We start from the raw sequence: 18,883 nt of genomic DNA on the forward strand, positions 1-18,883 counted from the left end.
TTGGCCTTGAGATTTGGAAGTATAACCCAGATTTTGAACTTGATAGAAATTATGCTTGTATGTATGTATGTTCTAGGACTAGTACTCTAGCAGTACGTGGACATTGTTTGGCCATTTGGAAAGGAATTGGACTTGGACATGGACTTGGACATGGACATAGAAATGGATCTTGACTTGACTATTTTGGATATTGTGCTAGTATATATAAATTTTGACTTGATAAGGATAATTATGAGTACAATTTTTTTTGAATTTTTTCCCTTGTTTTTCTTTTTTTTTTGACTAGATATTTTGATTTGATTTTGGACTTTGTCCCTGATCTTGACCACATCTTGGTCCTGTGCTGTTGACCGGTTTGGCCTTTTCTTTGGCGCCCCTTGTTGGGCTTGTGGTAGGCCGGATTGGCCTCTGACCTGGCGCGCATCTTGGGCCTTTGCTGTTGGCCGGTTTGGCCTTTTCTCTGGTGCCCCTTGTTGGGCTTGTGGTGGGCCGGATTGGCTTTTGACCTGGCGCGCATCTTGGGCCTTTGCTGTTGACCGGTTTGGCCTTTTCTCTGGTGCCCCTTGTTGGGCTTGTGGTGGGCCGGATTGGCTTTTGACCTGGCGCGCATCTTGGGCCTTTGCTGTCGGCCGGTTTGGCCTTTTCTCTGGTGCCCCTTGTTGGGCTTGTGGTGGGCCGGATTGGCCTCTGACCTGGCGCGCATCTTGGGCCAGTACTGTTGGCCGGTTTGGCCTTTTCTCTTGCGCCCCTTGTTGGGCTTCTGGTGAGCCGTATCGGCTTTTGACGACGTGCCCAAAAGGCATGCGATAGCCAACAATTTTGTGGCAGGAATGGAACCATTTTGTTCCGCCGTAGAGGCAAATTGATTGTTGATAGAAGCAACAGGAAGCAACAGACCCGCCAGTGGGATAAATGGCTCCTACCAGTGATATAAATGGACCCGCCAGTGGAAATAATAAATTGGCCAGAAAAATAAATGGTGCCAACAATGGAAGAAAAATGGGCAGTTGGCCGTAATATAAAAAGGCCTATCTGCGGAAGATAATAGGTCCACTGGCGAGAGATAACAGGTCCACTGGTAGGAGGAAAGGGCCTACCAGTGGGAAGCAACAAACCCACTGGCGGAAGCAACAGACTAACAAAAAAGCAACAAGCAGCAGTACCTTTGAAATAACATAAACCGCCGTGGAAGGCATAATAAAGCAACAAGCAACGGGAGGTAACAAGCAACGGGAACTAACCAAAAAGATACCAGCCGCGCCCACCAGAAGAGAGGACAGAAAGCAACCAGTAATACATGGGAATACGGACAACGGGCTCACACGCTACACGCGCGCTTTGGGACTTGCTCGATAGACCATGGTTGACCCGTGGCTACTACTCCATCGGGTCCTTTTGGAAGAAAGAAAGAAAAAGAGAGAGCGGTCGGTCGCAAGAGTCCAAAATCGGTTCAACAAGCTCAACAAAATAATATTGCCAAGTCTTTATGAACGTCTTTTGAACTCTTACAGTCGCCAACTCCACAGGCTATGATTAATTAGTATTCAAAGTTTCATTGCGCGTAGAATGTAAATACATATACTTATCTTAAAATGCCTGGACTACCCATTCATGACAAGAAAGAAACTCATGGCTATCGGAAGACCATCTTGGCTTCTGTGTATTAACGATGACCGGCCGGACACAAACCCATGTATTACCAGAAGCCTTCCATCGACCCCTCCAGTAGACGCGGCTAGTACAAAGAAAAAGGAAAAAAAAGAAAACCAAAGTTTGCAAAAATTGCTCTATACTTATAGAAAAAAAGACAGGGAGATATTGAGACTGCTCTAGATTTGGTCTAACAAAATCTATTGAAAATGCTTATCAATGGCATGTTGTGCCAAGAATGAATGCACGCTGCATAGTGCTGATCAAGTTGGACATCTATTTTTGTGAGTCTACACATATTCTTCAAGGAAAAGACCTGATTATAACTGTATACACACAAGTTGAAAAAACAAAAACATATAAATTCTTTTAAAACATAACACTGGCCTTGCTTTTCCAACCCTCAAACTGGAGCTCATACTCTTGCTATATGTAGTGCTATGCTATAGTATTTTATAAAAGTATTCACCGTTTAATAAAGGCCAGGCCTTAGAAGATTGATAGATAAAGCAAAGCTGTTGTGATGTACATAATAGGGGGGGTTATGCAGACAATCAAAATAAATACATACTAGGCAACTAAAGAAAAAAATACAAATTTATGCATGCATATATTACAAGTTTCATAAATATATTTCTCACTCTCTTTGCTTCCTTTCAAAGATTATCAAATTACTCATAAAGCTACTGAATCAGACACATTAAGACAAGAAGTATTTGGTAAAGAATATAAAATTGTACAAAATATAAAAGAAATAGCTGTAGTTATCAAAAGAAATAATTTGAAGCATCTTGATAATGTGCTTCTGCTGATCAAAAAAAAAAGAGAAAGAAAAAGGAAATCCAAGAATACGCCTTGTAATTTGATCACCTGCATGTGAATTGATAAGCCCATTTATAAATAATATCTTTCTCTGAATTTTTTTTAAAATAAATTGTCGTGTATCTATAAACAAATTCTTTGATAGTTTATCTAGCAAAAAATTGTAATAATACACACATTTATATATATCTTTGTATCTATATGTAGCTCACACAATTCTCTTATAATCACACTTGTAGAATATGACCTATAGCTTATGGCTCATAAAATAGAATAAAATAAAATCTCAAAGCTAGTGCTTTAATATTGGGGTTCTTTTGCAAATACAAGGCCAAGTGGGTATACAAGTAGTTTTTATTCTGCTCAGGTATAAAAGACAAATGGTTATATTTTGTTCTTTTTTTAATAGAAAAAGAAAAGACATTGTATGTATAGCCGAATAATATTTATGTAACAATAATTCTTCTCTTTGTGACAATGTAAATTGTTTATAAATCTTGTACTTGTATTTGCTATAGCTAGTATTACTAACTGTATTTTACACAAATAAATATATATTATTTTATTTACCACTAAAAAATATGTTCGAATCTAAGTACTGTTTTCTTTTGTCTAGTAAATACGTGGACTTGAGTCTTTGGAACATTCATAGGAGACTTTGGCCAAGCCAATTTTGCTGGTTAGTTGAATGGCAAGTACCTTTATTATTCAATTATAATAATAAACTACATATCAGAAAAATGGACTTTTTCAAAGATAAGCGAGCAATTTGTATTGATAGCATCTATAGGTTCTAGTAAGATAAAAGGGTAAAATCCTGTGAGCAGTCATAATATGAACAGTGTACGCAGATACCAGATTTAAACAATATTGAAGGACTTTCTACTTGTATTTCTCATATACCATATTAAAAATGAGAAATTTAATATGAAAAAAGAAAGAAAAAAAGATGATATAATAAGCATAGATAAGCTAAAATTCTTGATTTACAAAATACAATTAGATACTCTTTTAATATCTAAAAAGTAAATATATATAATATATTGCATATAGTACCAGACGTAACCGTAAAAGAACAGGCATAGCCGTAATTTCCATCGAATTAGATTATTATGGCCGAGTTTTTGTTGCTTAAACTTCATGCGTACAGATAATTGCGAATGCTAATGCAAAAAGAATGGAAAAGATAATAAAAAAGGTAAGAGAAGGAAAAAGACAACCGCAGCCAAGGATCAATTTAATTTGGAAGCACAAAGGAATAGGCATTGGCTTGTGTAGCTATTATGCGTGAGTAGTTTTACTTAAAGGCAGCCAAGTAAAATAAGTTTCTTATTTGATCCATACTCTCTGATGGAGCACAGTATTGAACGATTTTATCTGAGCCAATTGAAGAAAGAGTGCATGGGGGTCGTTCCAAAGTTGATAGGTAGAAGAATTGAAACATCTAGCTGAAGGTGCTACTGGTGTATACTGGATAGTTATTTTTTGTGTTTATAAAGAGAAAGTAATGGAGTCGGTTGTGTGAGTGAGAGTAGCTCTATAAAGTTGACACATTGCGTGTATATTCACATTTTTGACTGACCAAAGCATATAATATATTTCTATTTCTTTCTCTTATCTATTATTAATTATCCAAAGAAGCATAGTTTATTCTGACATCTTAGCAATAGCTTAGTAATATCTTACCGAAAATAATATTTTATTAATTATCAAAATATTTATACAAACATCGAAAGATGAAAGCAATAAAGACCATCCTTAAACATCACTTATATTTTCTTTTTTCTTTTTTCAAAACGAAAAACGGTCAATTGCCAATATTTGAGCTAATAAGCTGTTAGAGAAGATCGATATATATTCTTTTTTTTCTGTTAGCCGTCTGGGCCACTTCTTTACATAAACTAGCACAGCTCGTCTCATCTGCATTATCAAATATATTAAAGAGCAATAAACACTCTTTTACACACAAACCCAATTTTGGTAAATGTCTAGGCAGAATTCTTTTTTTTTAAAAGCTTTTTATTCATCCTATTTTTCTTGTAGCCATATATAATAAAGCTAATCTTTTTGAAGAGAAGTATATTGGTTTAAAGTTTCTTATAACTACATTAATATATTAATTATATTATATGCACTATATTTCACGCACTTACCAAAGACAACTTCTCTCTAAAAAGGACTTTGAGATAATTCAACCATACCTTGTAGATCAACACTTTGAGCTCTCATATAAATCTCTTTTACGATTCCCAGATTTTGATTTATTTCAAGAGCATCATAATCCCCGTAATGCTCTATAGGATGGAAATACAAACCCTGTATACACCAAAAATGTCACAACAGTCCATTATATGTTATCTCTTTCCAGTACCAAGTAGTGTAAGCACTGGTGTAATATAATACACATTTCTCTTATACTGAATATAATATGTTCATGACGTTTTGCTTACCAATACCAAAGGATTCAAGACACTTTAAAAACAGACTCATGCACTTGTCCCAGTCAATGCTTCCCTCTGATAATATAAAAGATCTAATTCCCTCTATTTAGAAAAAGAAATAAAAATATCAAATGATCCACAAGTCCTTGACAAACTTGAGTATATTTATGGTGCGGGTACTTTTACACCGTTCACCTTTCACTACAAAACCCTTTTATTTTCCTAGTATTATTTGATATCAGAAGCCTCATCTTAACTTATCGGACAATATACACTCCACTAGTCTATTATCCAATACACTTTACCATATCACAAGCATAGTCAGCTTTCCTTGTTCCTGTCAATCAGATCCGATCTTCGTACCGTAGGATAATATCCAAAAACCAAGCAAAACCAAATACTTACAAAACAAGGCCATGTAAAACCCCACCTATGCTAACCCCTAATATTGTACCACAAGGAGCATGAGTGATATCCTGTAAAATGAGCGCTGAAAGCTGTTATTACTCGTTTGATCGCCATTGAAGTGCTTTCAATATGTGACAAGGTCATTAAATACTTTTCTCTTTAGATTATTTCATGACATTAGTGGCTTTTATAAAATAATGAGAAATCAATAAATAGCTGTATATGTATTGTTACTCTTTTTGATTATTAACCCATAATTGGCCCTTTTAAAATAAACCTTCCAATTTCAATATATCGTACCTCTAAATATTTATGCTCAATGGGGTTCTTCCCTAGACCTTGGGAAGAGCAGTTAATTAAAAAGGCTTGGTCACATAGTCGTCTTTTTGCCACTTTTGTGTCTGGTTCTATATGATAGGTAGAACAATCTTCTTGAAATATGAACCTCCTATAATGATATTTTTTAAAGGATATAATTCAAGGAATGAGATTCTGTGTCAAAGTATTAACATATTCGCCTTGATTCACAGCACCTTTAATAAAAACCAAAGGTCCTAGGAAATAGCCGGTAAAAACTTTTTCAGTTCAAAGACAACTCGAACGTATAACAATATCGTTTCTTTGACTTTATTTTTAGAGCTATATACCTTTGTTCATATGTCTTGCCGACTTTTTTGACAAGTTGTGAATTTTCATCTTGATCCATCAGACCCAATTGTGGTTCTTCATTCTCCATTTGTCCAATTAACATGAGCTTTGGGTCATTGTAGTAAGCTTTTTTTTGCGTGTGCGTATGCGTGTGTGTTGTCAAAATTAGCTTGAGGACTGTAAAATAGAAACCGATGCGAAATACTTGAGAGAGTTGATTGCTGACAATTTACAAACTGTAATCATTGTTTCCTTTAATCCCAATCTCAGATTCTAATAGGAAATACATGGAGTCTTTTATTCAATCTACAAAAGATGTCTCTCATTTGTGTATCTGGTGTATTTTTATTCTTTCTTTCTTTTGTTTGTTCATTTGTTGTTGTTTTTTGGGTGTTGGTTAGGACTTGATACGAGAAGTGTGGTCAGACTATCTTTTGCAAAATGAAAAAAAAAGTAAATTTTTACAATCTGTCTTTAATCTCATTAGCTTTTATTATAAAGGAGAATGACTGGTTCCTGACGTAGACGGTATTTTATGCTGAGATCAATTAACAAGAAGACGACACTGATAATTTCTTTTTTTCTTAATTTTATAACTTACCTGAGATCGAAACACCTTTTGACCACTAAAGGTGTATGTGTTGCTTAATAAACCTTTTAATACATAGTGAATTCTCTGTCTATGCGCTACACAGAAACTATGTAGCCCTATACTAATGATAATGATAATGACAATGACAATGATATTAATGATAAGACTAATGGTAATAATGGTAATGAGAATAATGATAAGACTAATGATAATACTGGTAATGATATTAATGATAATACTAATGGTAATAATGATAATATTACTAATGATAATAGTACAAGTTTTGGAGACTATATATTTATAATAATTTTAATTTTAATTTCCTTTTGACTTTTCCCCATCCTCTCTTTTTCTGGTTCCCTTTTCAGTTTCAATTTCAGATTTGGATTTTGCCATGACTTTGGATTTGACCTTGACTTTAGCTTTGACTTTGTCTTTGCTAATTGTTAGGTTTAGTAGTCTTTTGTTTTGTTTTTTAATTTGAGTAGTTAATGTTTTGGTTTAGTGGTTAATGTTTATGTTAGTATGGTTAGTTCCCGTTGCTTGTTAGTAGCTGTTGCTTGTTAGTATCTGTTGCTTATTAGTATCTGTTGCTTCCTGTTGTTTTTGATGAGCATTAAAACATTTTTTATGGTTATATCTTGTCTTACTCCCAAGAGAAGAACTTTTTAATAGCGCCTACTACAGATACAACACTAGACGTAATAGTTTGTGTTGTATCTGCAGCAATGTTCATCACCTTGGTGTATGTGCTACCAGGAGTAATTGCTGATGATGGCTCTGATGTCTCTGATGATGACATTTTTTGAAACAAAGAGAGAGATGTTTCCAGCTCAGGCGAAGGAGAGCGAGATGAGTTTGGCTCAGGTGATGGAGAGCGAGATGACGGAGGTGATGGAGAAGGTGATGGAGATGGCGAGGGAGAGAAGAATCCAGATGAAGAACTGGTAACAATTCGGGAGGAGGAGCAGGTGAGAGAACGAACGGGAGGGGTGACAGAAGCAGGAGCAGGAGCAGAAGCAGAAGCAGAAGCAGACACTGGAGCAGGGACAGGGACAGGAGCAAGAACAGACGTGGTAGGCATATTGCAGTGTGAGGGCAAAGGGTCATTGATCTGACCCGTCATACTGATCACTCCTCTTATTTGTAGTTCAAAGACTACGTGCCTGATCAATCTCAGGCTCCTCTTAAGAGCCACCCGTCGGGCAGGGCTCGTGGACAACAGGAATCCACGAGGTCCCCTCCCAGCGGGTCTTCTTAACGCCCGAATGGTTACCACCTCCAGGCGCTTGGCCATATGGGCCGTGGAGGTGAAGTCCTCCGGACAAGGACGCTTTGTTCCTCTAGGAACAGCTATGGAATAGTATAATATAAAAGAAAAACATTAGAGATGTGCAAAATTAAATTAAATAAAATACACTTTTTCCAGAAACTATTAGTGCATCAAAACGATTTTTATCTCTGCACAAATAATTTCCTGAAAGAGTGTATGAAATAATTACCTTGGGTCTCACCCGACCCACCAAACACCTCAGGAGAGGTCACTTGGGTCCCAACAAACCCACCAGTAGAAGAGACACCAATCGCCCCAAGAGGGCTCTTTGCACTCGCACGAAGAGCGCAACGGACGGACTGGGCAGGGTACGGTTGGTAACGGCAGGCTTTAGCACGCTTGGGAGCGGCAAAGGAAAGGTTGGTGAGAGCTGTGAAGCGTGGCATTGTATAAAACAAGCGATGAAAAATGGGTACAAGGAGAAAATCAAGCGCGAAGAGATTTCTCTTTCTTTTATAGTTTTATTTTTCTTATCAGACAAGAATTCCACGTAAGCATTCCAATCAATATATTGATATCTACACGGAAACTAAGGAGTGCATTCATATGGTTTTTAGTTTATTTTTTATCTCTTTGATAAGCCATAAAGATTTTCAAAACAAAGTGACATATTCCTTTAACAAAAATTGATATTATTATTTTCTTTTTACACATTATATATATATATATTAAAGAGCTTACTGTCTGGAAAGAACATATTCAAATCATTGTGAACTTCTCTTAATCATACTCTTGTATGTTTGAAAGTAAAAGGGCATAAATCAGCACATAAAATATATTGTAATGTTTTTCTGCGAAAAGGGATTTTCTCTTTAGAAAATAAGGAATACATGATAAGCCAAATTCTATTTATCTGTATTTGGTTTACAAGAATTTGATAATCTTTGCGTACTTAATGGCACGATTTAGTATTTATTTTATCTCAAACATACACTTTCTTTGAGAAAGACCTCTTCAGAGAAAAAAGAAGGCTTTATATTATATTGATTGTATTAAATATTCTTTTCTGTTAAGCTAAAGATTATATATAGTATCTACCTTTTGATAAAAGTATTTGGCTAGAAGTCTCTATTTATTCTACAGAATAGATATATGCCTTGTTTACAAAAAATTAGTATTTGTGAAGATTTCATATGATTGTGATTATTTCTAGTATATATTGTTATGCAAAAAGACTATCTATTTGCATAAATTGAAAAACGATGTCCATAAATTATAAAGTAAATAAATAGAAAGAACTATCATGTCATCTGGATTTATGCTTCAATTCTATGAACCTCAGTATATCTCTCTTGACCAGCCCAATGGTTAAAATGTTTTCAAAGAAATAGTAATAATAATGCTATATATTTGATATATTAAATACAGTTTTCTTGCTTTGAATAAAGTATATAGATAAAGAGCAAGTGAGCGTTAGATAGTCAAACGCTCTTTTAGCTTAAAGAATGTTCGTAAGTAATGATACTACTTGTATGCATATTTTCAGAATTACTCTTTGATGTGCACCGATGTAAATCGGTTTTGATATTTTTATTTTATACTCAATCAACCCGATTTGTACAGGTGCATAATAGTGCAGATCTAATAAGGAGCTTACAATCCTGATAAATACACCTCAGAAATCATTAAAAAATATATATATTCTTTAAGGAAATACTATCATATCAAGCTGTGTCAAGCCCATGAAAAGTTATAGCATCTACCTTTATGACCTTTAGATATAGCTTACCAAATTGCAGTCTTGGTTATCTTGAAACAGACAGTTACATATATAAAGTCTAATCAATATACGAGAATCAACAGAAATGTCTTCTTTTGCCAGTCCTACCAAATTTTAGAAATATAAACCCATTGTTATGATACAAGAGGTTACGGCAGATTGACTTGAAAAATGTAACTGAAAATATATCCTGGTAAATACTGCGTATTATATGTGCTGATAATCTCAATAAAATTAAAAATACAATTATAAAACACTTTAGCACATAATGTATATCAAGTCATTAATTTATATTATATAAAGGATTGTAATTCTTATATGTATACCCACTTGGCCTTGTATTTGCAAAAGAACCCCAATATTAAAGCACTAGCTTTGAGATTTTATTTTATTCTATTTTATGAGCCATAAGCTATAGGTCATATTCTACAAGTGTGATTATAAGAGAATTGTGTGAGCTCCATATAGATACAAATATATATATATAAATGTGTGTATTATTACAATTTTTGCTAGATAAACTATCAAAGAATTTGTTTATAGATACACGACAATTTATTTTAAAAAAAAAATTCAGAGAAAGATATTATTTATAAATGGGCTTATCAATTCACATGCAGGTGATCAAATTACAAGGCGTATTCTTGGATTTCCTTTTTCTTTTTCTTTTTTTTTTGATCAGCAGAAGCACATTATCAAGATGCTTCAAATTATTTCTTTTGATAACTACAGCTATTTCTTTTATATTTTGTACAATTTTATATTCTTTACCAAATACCTCTTGCCTTAATGTGTCTGATTCAGTAGCTTTATGAGTAATTTGATAATCTTTGAAAGGAAGCAAAGAGAGTGAGAAATATATTTATGAAACTTGTAATATATGCATGCATAAATTTGTATTTTTTTCTTTAGTTGCCTAGTATGTATTTATTTTGATTGTCTGCATAACCCCCCCTCTATTATGTACATCACAACAGCTTTGCTTTATCTATCAATCTTCTAAGGCCTGGCCTTTATTAAACGGTGAATACTTTTATAAAATACTATAGCATAGCACTACATATAGCAAGAGTATGAGCTCCAGTTTGAGGGTTGGAAAAGCAAGGCCAGTGTTATGTTTTAAAAGAATTTATATGTTTTTGTTTTTTCAACTTGTGTGTATACAGTTATAATCAGGTCTTTTCCTTGAAGAATATGTGTAGACTCACAAAAATAGATGTCCAACTTGATCAGCACTATGCAGCGTGCATTCATTCTTGGCACAACATGCCATTGATAAGCATTTTCAATAGATTTTGTTAGACCAAATCTAGAGCAGTCTCAATATCTCCCTGTCTTTTTTTCTATAAGTATAGAGCAATTTTTGCAAACTTTGGTTTTCCTTTTTTTCCTTTTTCTTTGTACTAGCCGCGTCTGCTGGAGGGGTCGATAGAAGGCTTCTGGTAATACATGGGTTTGTGTCCGGCCGGTCATCGTTAATACACAGAAGCCAAGATGGTCTTCCGATAGCCATGAGTTTCTTTCTTGTCATGAATGGGTAGTCCAGGTATTTTAAGATAAGTATATGTATTTACATTCTACGCGCAATGAAACTTTGAATACTAATTAATCATAGCCTGTGGAGTTGGCGACTGTAAGAGTTCAAAAGACGTTCATAAAGACTTGGCAATATTATTTTGTTGAGCTTGTTGAACCGATTTTGGACTCTTGCGACCGACCGCTCTCTCTTTTTCTTTCTTTCTTCCAAAAGGACCCGATGGAGTAGTAGCCACGGGTCAACCATGGTCTATCGAGCAAGTCCCAAAGCGCGCGTGTAGCGTGTGAGCCCGTTGTCCGTATTCCCATGTATTACTGGTTGCTTTCTGTCCTCTCTTCTGGTGGGCGCGGCTGGTATCTTTTTGGTTAGTTCCCGTTGCTTGTTACCTCCCGTTGCTTGTTGCTTTATTATGCCTTCCACGGCGGTTTATGTTATTTCAAAGGTACTGTTGCTTGTTGCTTTTTTGTTAGTCTGTTGCTTCCGCCAGTGGGGTCTTTCTGCCAGTGGGTTTGTTGCTTCCCACTGGTAGGCCCTTTCCTCCTACCAGTGGACCTGTTATCTCTCGCCAGTGGACCTATTATCTTCCGCAGATAGGCCTTTTTATATTACGGCCAACTGCCCATTTTTCTTCCATTGTTGGCACCATTTATTTTTCTGGCCAATTTATTATTTCCACTGGCGGGTCCATTTATATCACTGGTAGGAGCCATTTATCCCACTGGCGGGTCTGTTGCTTCCTGTTGCTTCTATCAACAATCAATTTGCCTCTACGGCGGAACAAAATGGTTCCATTCCTGCCACAAAATTGTTGGCTATCGCATGCCTTTTGGGCACGTCGTCAAAAGCCGATACGGCTCACCAGAAGCCCAACAAGGGGCGCAAGAGAAAAGGCCAAACCGGCCAACAGTACTGGCCCAAGATGCGCGCCAGGTCAGAGGCCAATCCGGCCCACCACAAGCCCAACAAGGGGCACCAGAGAAAAGGCCAAACCGGCCGACAGCAAAGGCCCAAGATGCGCGCCAGGTCAAAAGCCAATCCGGCCCACCACAAGCCCAACAAGGGGCACCAGAGAAAAGGCCAAACCGGTCAACAGCAAAGGCCCAAGATGCGCGCCAGGTCAAAAGCCAATCCGGCCCACCACAAGCCCAACAAGGGGCACCAGAGAAAAGGCCAAACCGGCCAACAGCAAAGGCCCAAGATGCGCGCCAGGTCAGAGGCCAATCCGGCCTACCACAAGCCCAACAAGGGGCGCCAAAGAAAAGGCCAAACCGGTCAACAGCACAGGACCAAGATGCGCGCCAGGTCAAAAGCCAATCCGGCCCACCACAAGCCCAACAAGGGGCACCAGAGAAAAGGCCAAACCGGCCGACAGCAAAGGCCCAAGATGCGCGCCAGGCCAAAAGCCAATCCGACCCACCACAAGCCCAACAAGGGGCACCAGAGAAAAGGCCAAACCGGCCAACAGCAAAGGCCCAAGATGCGCGCCAGGTCAGAGGCCAATCCGGCCTACCACAAGCCCAACAAGGGGCGCCAAAGAAAAGGCCAAACCGGTCAACAGCACAGGACCAAGATGTGGTCAAGATCAGGGACAAAGTCCAAAATCAAATCAAAATATCTAGTCAAAAAAAAAAAAGAAAAACAAGGGAAAAAATTCAAAAAAAATTGTACTCATAATTATCTTTATCAAGTCAAAATTTATATATACTAGCACAATATCCAAAATAGTCAAGTCAAGGTCCATTTCTATGTCCATGTCCAAGTCCATGTCCAAGTCCAATTCCTTTCCAAATGGCCAAACAATGTCCACGTACTGCTAGAGTACTAGTCCTAGAACATACATACATACAAGCATAATTTCTATCAAGTTCAAAATCTGGGTTATACTTCCAAATCTCAAGGCCAAGCCAATTTCCAAGCAGGGGTCCAATGCAAGTTCCAAACAAAAATTATTTCTTCCAATGGCAAATTCAAATCTCAGGCATCATCCTAAGACCTGTTGGCTGTGGCACGCACACTACAATAGAGTGAAGAACAGACTCCACTACCAACCACTGGTTCCATCTTGCCTATGAACCTGGCACGTTAGCCATCTCCGGAACTATTACATACCAGGCACACGTGCACTACACATTTATACCGTGGAAACCAACCATTATACAACAGGGATCTGAATTCCAAGGGGTTTGAATGGTAACAGATATGAACAATATTACCTTGTCTCTCTAATAAGTAACACTCTCAAAGTATCTACTCTTCAAAATATTGAGATACTTTGAGAGTGTTATTTATTAGAGAGACAAGGTAATATTGTTTATATTTGACTATTCAAATCTTTTTTAATTCTTATCCTTGTTGTATGATGGTTAGTACATTGTATAAGTGGGTATTGTACGTGTGCCTGGTATGTAATAGTTCCGGAGATGGTTAATTTGCCAGATTTATTCGCAAGAAGGAATCAGTGTTTGGTAGTGGAGTCTGTTCTTCACTCTATTGTGGTGCTTACCTCACATTTACAATTCAAATCAAATCAACTCAAATCAAATCAAATCAACTCAACTCAAATCAAATCAAATCAAATCAAATCAACTCAAATCAAATCAAATCAAATCAAATCAAATCAAATCAAATCAAATCAAATCAAATCAAAACTGAAGGAACACTGCATTGGAACCTGGCTCTGGATCGAGGCGACGCTCCGGATTGGACCAAGACTCTCTATTACAATAAGCTGCAAAATCCTCTTTACATATATACTTGCAAAGCGAATGAAATATTTCTCAAAAAAAAACCGGACTGGACTGGGCTGGACTGGACTATCATGGACTTGACTATCTTATATTCTATTTAATTTAATTTAATTTGTATTTAATTTGTAAAAATCTTTGTACACAAAAATCATTTACTTTGAACAATAAAATTTTCCCTTGTTTTTCTTTGATATTATATTTATATTCTTGTCTCTTTTTTTTAAAAAATATAAAAACCTATTAGTCTTTAAAAATATTATTAAAAAATAATATGGTTGACTGTCTTTACCTTTGTCTCTTTCCTTGCTTTTGTTAAAATATATCTATAACGGAGTATAGGGATAAATGTAACTGTTTTTGGTCTGGAGTAATTTAGACATCTTGATGATCTTGAAGGTTCTATTGATTAAAAACTGTTAATCTAAAGACTTTAGCTCTTGAGAATGAAAATTGAATTGGAAACGTAATATTATATTGGCTTACATACCATATATCAGAAGAGTCGCTGTAAATATATAGCAATTTGTTCACTAGGATTCCCAAAGTCATTGCTATGATTGTAGAAGTGTTACATTATATAAAAGTCAGGCACAAATTTACCATTTATTTCATTTTCCAATAGCCAATAGCCAATAATTTTTCCATAGCTTTTTTCTTGTTAGAATATAATGCCATTAACTATAATTCATAAAAGTGACATGAATTATTACTATTTTTTCTTTAATAATATAGAGTTCTAAATTCATAAGTGAAAAAATCAAATCAATTTCTTAAAGTAGTTTACAGGTTAAGTTCGAAAAAGTCCATCTTTCAAAAATCTAGTCCGCAATTCTCACATAACAGCATAATGATAGTGCTTGTATGTTATCTATAACCAAAAATAAAACTATAATATACACACAGTAACTACTATATAAGTGATATATTTCTTATAGCTATTTATTGAAATATATATATATAGCTCAGAGAAGAACATGCTGAGTTTATCCAGGATGCTTTTTATGGAGAATATTAGGTAACCATTGAGATCACCAAGGACAAATTGTTAGACCAGTTTCTTGCTCTTAAGGGTGTAAACATCTTTATCTCTGCACATTAACAAACACATACTGACATATATATATATATATATGCAAAAGTTGGATTCGCACTACAAAAAACAAAACCTGTCAAAGAAAAGAAAAAACGCATCAGATTTGATCCAAAGTAGATTAAAGTTTGTTAGCATAGTCCAGCAACATTGGATATCTTACAAAACATGTTGTCTTTTTGTTGATAAATCTTCATCAAATACCAGCTTAATTAGGGGGAGAGGTTGATTAAACAAAACCGAATAAGCATCAAATATTTCAATTATTCTAGTTGTCTTCTATCAAGGTGTCAAATACGTTATGGCGAAAATGGTTGTAGACGATACAGACGCACAGCTATTCCTTCAATTTGCCAAGCAAATCCCAGCGAGTTTAGATAGAGAAAATTCCATTTCCTATTACTTTATTATGGACAATGTTTCCATACATACAAGCAAGCTTTTAAGCTATTTCTTACGCACCCACACAAGGCACAGATGTAATATCCTTCTTTTATATCGCTAATTCTTAAACCCCTCCTAGAGAATTGTTTTACAAAGAAAAGATTCGGTTAAAAGAAAACCAGGTCTCACTGCTGATCAAGCTATAGAATGTATTAGTATTTGTAGTAAGTAATCTTTTGGAGACAATTTGTGAAGGTCAGGCTGATAAAAACATCGATTTTTTCTAACTGTAAACCTTTTCAAATTAAACCTGTGTCTACCTCAGAAAATTGATTTGATTTTCTCATTTTTGAATGCAAAAATCTGTATAATAATGATTCCGTTGACGATTTTTGGATATTTTACTCTGTGCTCAAATACCCAAATCTAATCGGTATTAAATTTGAAAGACCTTATGAAAAAAGTTCCATGACGTAAAATAACTTGTGATGAAAGACATTATCAAAAAGGCATTCTATTAGTATCAATTATAAACCAATTCTTTCATCGTCTAGAAAAGACAATCATATTTTTGGGATCTTTCAATGAATATAAGCTTTTTTTTTATTTTACGACACTCTTTAAGATTTTGGCACAAAAGTAGAAAGAGCTAAGGCTACCCTTAACCACTGTGATACATACTTGCTGATTCGTCTCAACAGCTAGCTTAGCGTTATGTCTGAATTATTGAGGCTTCTATAGGTAGGTTTGATTTACTTAGCTAGGAGAGAGCCGGTTTCTAACATATTATGTTTCTCTTTGTCTTAGCCGAGTTGCATATCAAAAACCCGTTGTCTTATTGAAATTGACATTATTCTAAATAAATACACATCATTAATATGATTAAACATGGATTCAGCCAACTTGTACCTCTCCTAGCAGTCAAATTGTAGTCATAGCCCACATCCACCACAAATACTGGAGCTTATTAATGTCGGTATAGACACACAAGTCTTTAAAAGCATTTTTTTTTTGCTTTAACCAACTTTTATTCCTGGGACTAGAATACATCAAGTTTGATGGATCTGAACCGATGAAAAGCGGAAAACTCTCTATCAACATACCGCACTGCCAGTTGAACATACTTATACTTAACAGTATAGTAATGGCAATGTTAGTCAATTGGTCTTAAATAACTAAAAACAACCGATGTGATAAAAACAAATATCAGATATGCTTGGACGAGACAGACATAATAAATAGATCTCTTGCACGGGAGATTGGGGAGTACGACATTGAATATGCTCAGACGCTCTGTAAAGAGTTTATGAGCAATTGCATCTCTGCTTATAATACTGTGAACAAAAAGGTGGGTGGCTTCAGTAGGATTTCTTTAAAAGAATATGCCTAAGGGTTTTAAGGGTGTGTGGGCGGATGTGTATTTTAAAGTATAATTTTGGTTTAATGATGCTTCATTCTATATATATCTCTTTCCTTTTCAAATTCTTCTACTCCTTTGCTATTTCTTTGTTACTTCAGCTAAACAAGTGAAGCAATATCCTCCTTTCGTTTATTCTCTTGTATCATGATTTTTAATGTTTTATCCTTGTAATATTCTGAAAGAATAATGAACTATTAAGAACCAAAGAAATCTTGGAAATCAGATCTTGACTTTAGAGACTTTTTCATTCGATTCAAATCTGCTGTATGCTATTGTGTTAATAAAAAAAAGCTCTATCGAAAATGTTGTGGTGATTGTGGATATTTAGAGGATTCTAGTATTTCAGAGGATTTAAGTTATTATGCGGGCACAAAACTATACAGCCATTTTGGGACACGACGTTTACAACGTATATAGCTTGTATATATATATATATTAAACGTTAAAGTAATACTATTATAATAGGTTTACTAATTAAATCTAGCTGGAAGCTATATTATACGGGAATAGATCAGTACGCTGTTGATTAACCAAACTAATTTGGCTTCTATAAGTTACTACTGATAGTTAGGGATCAGATTGAATTGCTGTATGCTTAACCACCTTCTGCTTTACATGAGTTAAATATACGGTAAGAAAGCCACAATGAAAGCAAATGTAGCTCTCCAGAGAAACATTGTGCTCAAATTATTAGCAGAAAAAAAGTATATAGCATGCATAAAAACAACTAGGTTCGAACGTCAATATCTGTGAGCAGATGCAAAAAAAACGGATAGCAAATATTTCCGATGGATGTTATACATTTAACCGTGTGGTGTGAATAGATTATTTGCCTTTTTTATATACTTCCTTAGCAAATTAAGACTTTTTTAAAGTAGTAGATATCTCCACGAATTCACACTTGTTTCTTCTCTGAAAAGCACTGGCAGACCCGTATTTACATTTTACACAACTTTACTTAATAGACAAAAAAGAAAATTTCCCAAACTTTTTTTCAGTTGCCCTGTGAGTAAAAGTGGGTATCGAAAATGGACTTTTTTGGTGCAAATAGCCCAATTTACAGTGGATCAAGATTTTATAGAGTGAAGATATGGAATGTTTTGGTCAATATTTGAGCAATCGATGTCCAAAACTGCTGATAATGTGGATCTTAATGTGCCTAACCAGGTTCATTATAGTCATAGAGGCTACTACATTTTATGAATTGTGATTTATAGCTGATTTTTGGTGTAGAATTTGCCAATTTGATCAAAATGATCATTTTCGTTGTTAACAATTAAATTTTTATTCAAATAGTACATTCAAGTATTTAGTAATTATAGCCTTAATACAACGAGATAAGCCTGCTTGGTGAAAATCAATTGGGTGATTAATCCCAGTGCTCTACATTTTTTCTTTTGCTCAGATATATTAGCTGTAATTGCTTATAATCGATTCGAAATCCAAACAGAATACGTTACTATTATAGCTTGACTGAACATTTTTTATAATTTATATCTCAATACAGTACCTTTATACAGTTATAACACAGATATTACAACACTCTTTATGAAATAGCAGCTGGCTCTCGAAAGTTAAACATATATACATATATATATATAAAAGAGATTTAAGGAAACAAGAATGTGTATCTTATATGTGTGTTTGTCGATAAAATTATATGACAATAGTCGAGGTAGATTGTCGTTGCTATCTGTTACCATTAGTCACCTTGATGGATTATTTGTACTTTAGACTTTGCCCACAGACCCAGTTAACTCAATGTATTTAGAGTAGCAATCATTGCCTTACGTACTTTGAAGCACACATATGCTTTTAGTTTTCTTTGCATCTAGATAATGCTCTTTAACAGATCGAACTTGAAAAACAAGGGTTCCATTTTAAAGATCTTTCTTCCAAAAGACTTTTTGTTCATATCCACCATAAAAATATCCCGTGTGTCTGATAATAATGCCAGAAAAGCTACTTTTCCTATTTATTTTTTGGCAGTATTTCTGAGCATATTCAATATCGGATCCCTCAAGTTCTCATGCACAAGGTATTTTTTCTGTTCTTGTTTCGTCCATATATATACATATAATACCAGCCTGT

The 18,883-nt window shown here is 35.3% G+C and overlaps 3 protein-coding genes across 3 annotated transcripts; 2 read left to right on the forward strand and 1 right to left on the reverse strand.

Annotated features, from left to right (window-relative positions):
- The first annotated feature begins 4,482 nt into the window (after positions 1 to 4,482).
- Positions 4,483 to 5,251, forward strand: PHYBLDRAFT_160898 (hypothetical protein). The gene has a single exon (XM_018434294.1). The coding sequence runs from the start codon at positions 4,602 to 4,604 to the stop codon at positions 4,770 to 4,772; it is 171 nt and encodes a 56-aa protein (XP_018283146.1). The 5' UTR covers positions 4,483 to 4,601; the 3' UTR covers positions 4,773 to 5,251.
- A 1,956-nt stretch (positions 5,252 to 7,207) lies between these two features.
- PHYBLDRAFT_153786 (hypothetical protein) lies at positions 7,208 to 8,280 on the reverse strand (the record flags this gene model as incomplete). The annotated part of the gene is made up of 2 exons (XM_018433256.1): positions 7,208 to 7,914; positions 8,064 to 8,280. 2 exons carry the CDS (start codon positions 8,278 to 8,280, stop codon positions 7,208 to 7,210), a joined length of 924 nt encoding a protein of 307 aa, XP_018283147.1.
- A 3,690-nt stretch (positions 8,281 to 11,970) lies between these two features.
- On the forward strand, positions 11,971 to 17,322 carry PHYBLDRAFT_72592 (hypothetical protein; the record flags this gene model as incomplete). The annotated part of the gene is made up of 4 exons (XM_018442682.1): positions 11,971 to 12,744; positions 16,583 to 16,720; positions 17,084 to 17,201; positions 17,258 to 17,322. 4 exons carry the CDS (start codon positions 11,971 to 11,973, stop codon positions 17,320 to 17,322), a joined length of 1,095 nt encoding a protein of 364 aa, XP_018283148.1.
- Positions 17,323 to 18,883: the final 1,561 nt, after the last annotated feature.

Source organism: Phycomyces blakesleeanus (genome assembly GCF_001638985.1).
Source record: "Phycomyces blakesleeanus NRRL 1555(-) unplaced genomic scaffold PHYBLscaffold_55, whole genome shotgun sequence".
NCBI lineage: Eukaryota > Fungi > Mucoromycota > Mucoromycetes > Mucorales > Phycomycetaceae > Phycomyces > Phycomyces blakesleeanus.

Coding starts and splice junctions, on each gene's coding strand:
- PHYBLDRAFT_160898 (XM_018434294.1), top strand. CDS start 4,602: ATGCACTATATTTCACGCACTTACCAAAGACAACTTCTCTCTAAAAAG.